This window comes from Acyrthosiphon pisum, unplaced genomic scaffold (genome assembly GCF_005508785.2).
Source record: "Acyrthosiphon pisum isolate AL4f unplaced genomic scaffold, pea_aphid_22Mar2018_4r6ur Scaffold_10455;HRSCAF=11060, whole genome shotgun sequence".
Lineage (NCBI taxonomy): Eukaryota > Metazoa > Arthropoda > Insecta > Hemiptera > Aphididae > Acyrthosiphon > Acyrthosiphon pisum.
Genome location: NW_021758730.1, coordinates 1 through 963, shown reverse-complemented (window position 1 = coordinate 963; position 963 = coordinate 1). Strand labels below are relative to the sequence as shown.

The following is a 963-nucleotide window of genomic DNA, read 5'->3' as shown; positions in this document are numbered from 1 at the left end:
TTATAGCTGGCCGGTAGAATGCATACTATACTCTATAAGTCAGTTATAATTTAAAAAAAATTAAGTTGTATACTGTTTTTTATTTCATATATTCTGAAATTGTAAATGTACAAATTTATAATACTGGATTTATTCTATATTTTATTAATTAATAAAAAATTAAATCACTTGAGAAGGGTTGCTTTAGAGATTTGGGGTATATGAACTAGATTTATTACAAAAACCTTACTAGTACAATAATATTTATGTGAATTATCTTAATAGTGATAAAGACAAAGCTACTATGTTGACAAATAAACTGAATCATAAAGACTTTGAACATGTCTTGCAAGCACATCATGAATCATTCAAACCTTATAGAGATGAGACAATACAATTTTGGAATGAACGAACAAAGCTCGCATCAGGAAAAGCTGCAAAATCAGATTTCTCAGCTTTTGATCAACCTACATTATTACAAATTGATCAAATAATGGCTGATAAGACTAGGTTAATTGAACGTACTCAAATCAAACGATCCAAATATTGCATTGTTGGTAATCCAGAATCAATAAACACCGATGTCGATCAGGAAATATTTGATGATGATGATTTCTATCACAAATTACTTAGGGACTATATTGAAAATAAAACTGCTGATATCACAGATTCATCTCAACTAGGAAAGTAAGTTATTCATACAAGTAATTATGTAGACATTTTAATAAACAAAAACCTTTAAAAACAACTATTTTCAGACAATGGTTACAATTACAAAAGCTGAGGAGTAAAATGAAGCGTAAAGTTGATACCAGATCAACTAAAGGAAGGAAGCTCAGATACACTGTTCATACAAAATTGATGAATTTCATGGCGCCAATGACCAATCCTCGTGGTCTGATGAAGCTAAACAGGATTTATACAATTCTTTATTTGGTAAAAAAATACTGGTTGACACTTGATGCATAAATTAAATGTATTCTC

At 29.2% G+C, this 963-nt stretch overlaps 1 protein-coding gene across 1 annotated transcript; it reads left to right on the top strand.

Annotated features, from left to right (window-relative positions):
- Positions 1-232: 232 nt before the first annotated feature.
- Positions 233-941, top strand: LOC100571948 (protein AATF-like; the record flags this gene model as incomplete). Its single annotated transcript, XM_016809408.1, is given in 3 exon segments — positions 233-666; positions 738-856; positions 859-941. Coding segments are annotated over 3 exon segments (636 nt in total), but the record flags the coding sequence as incomplete, so codon positions are not given.
- Between the last annotated feature and the right edge of the window lie 22 nt (positions 942-963).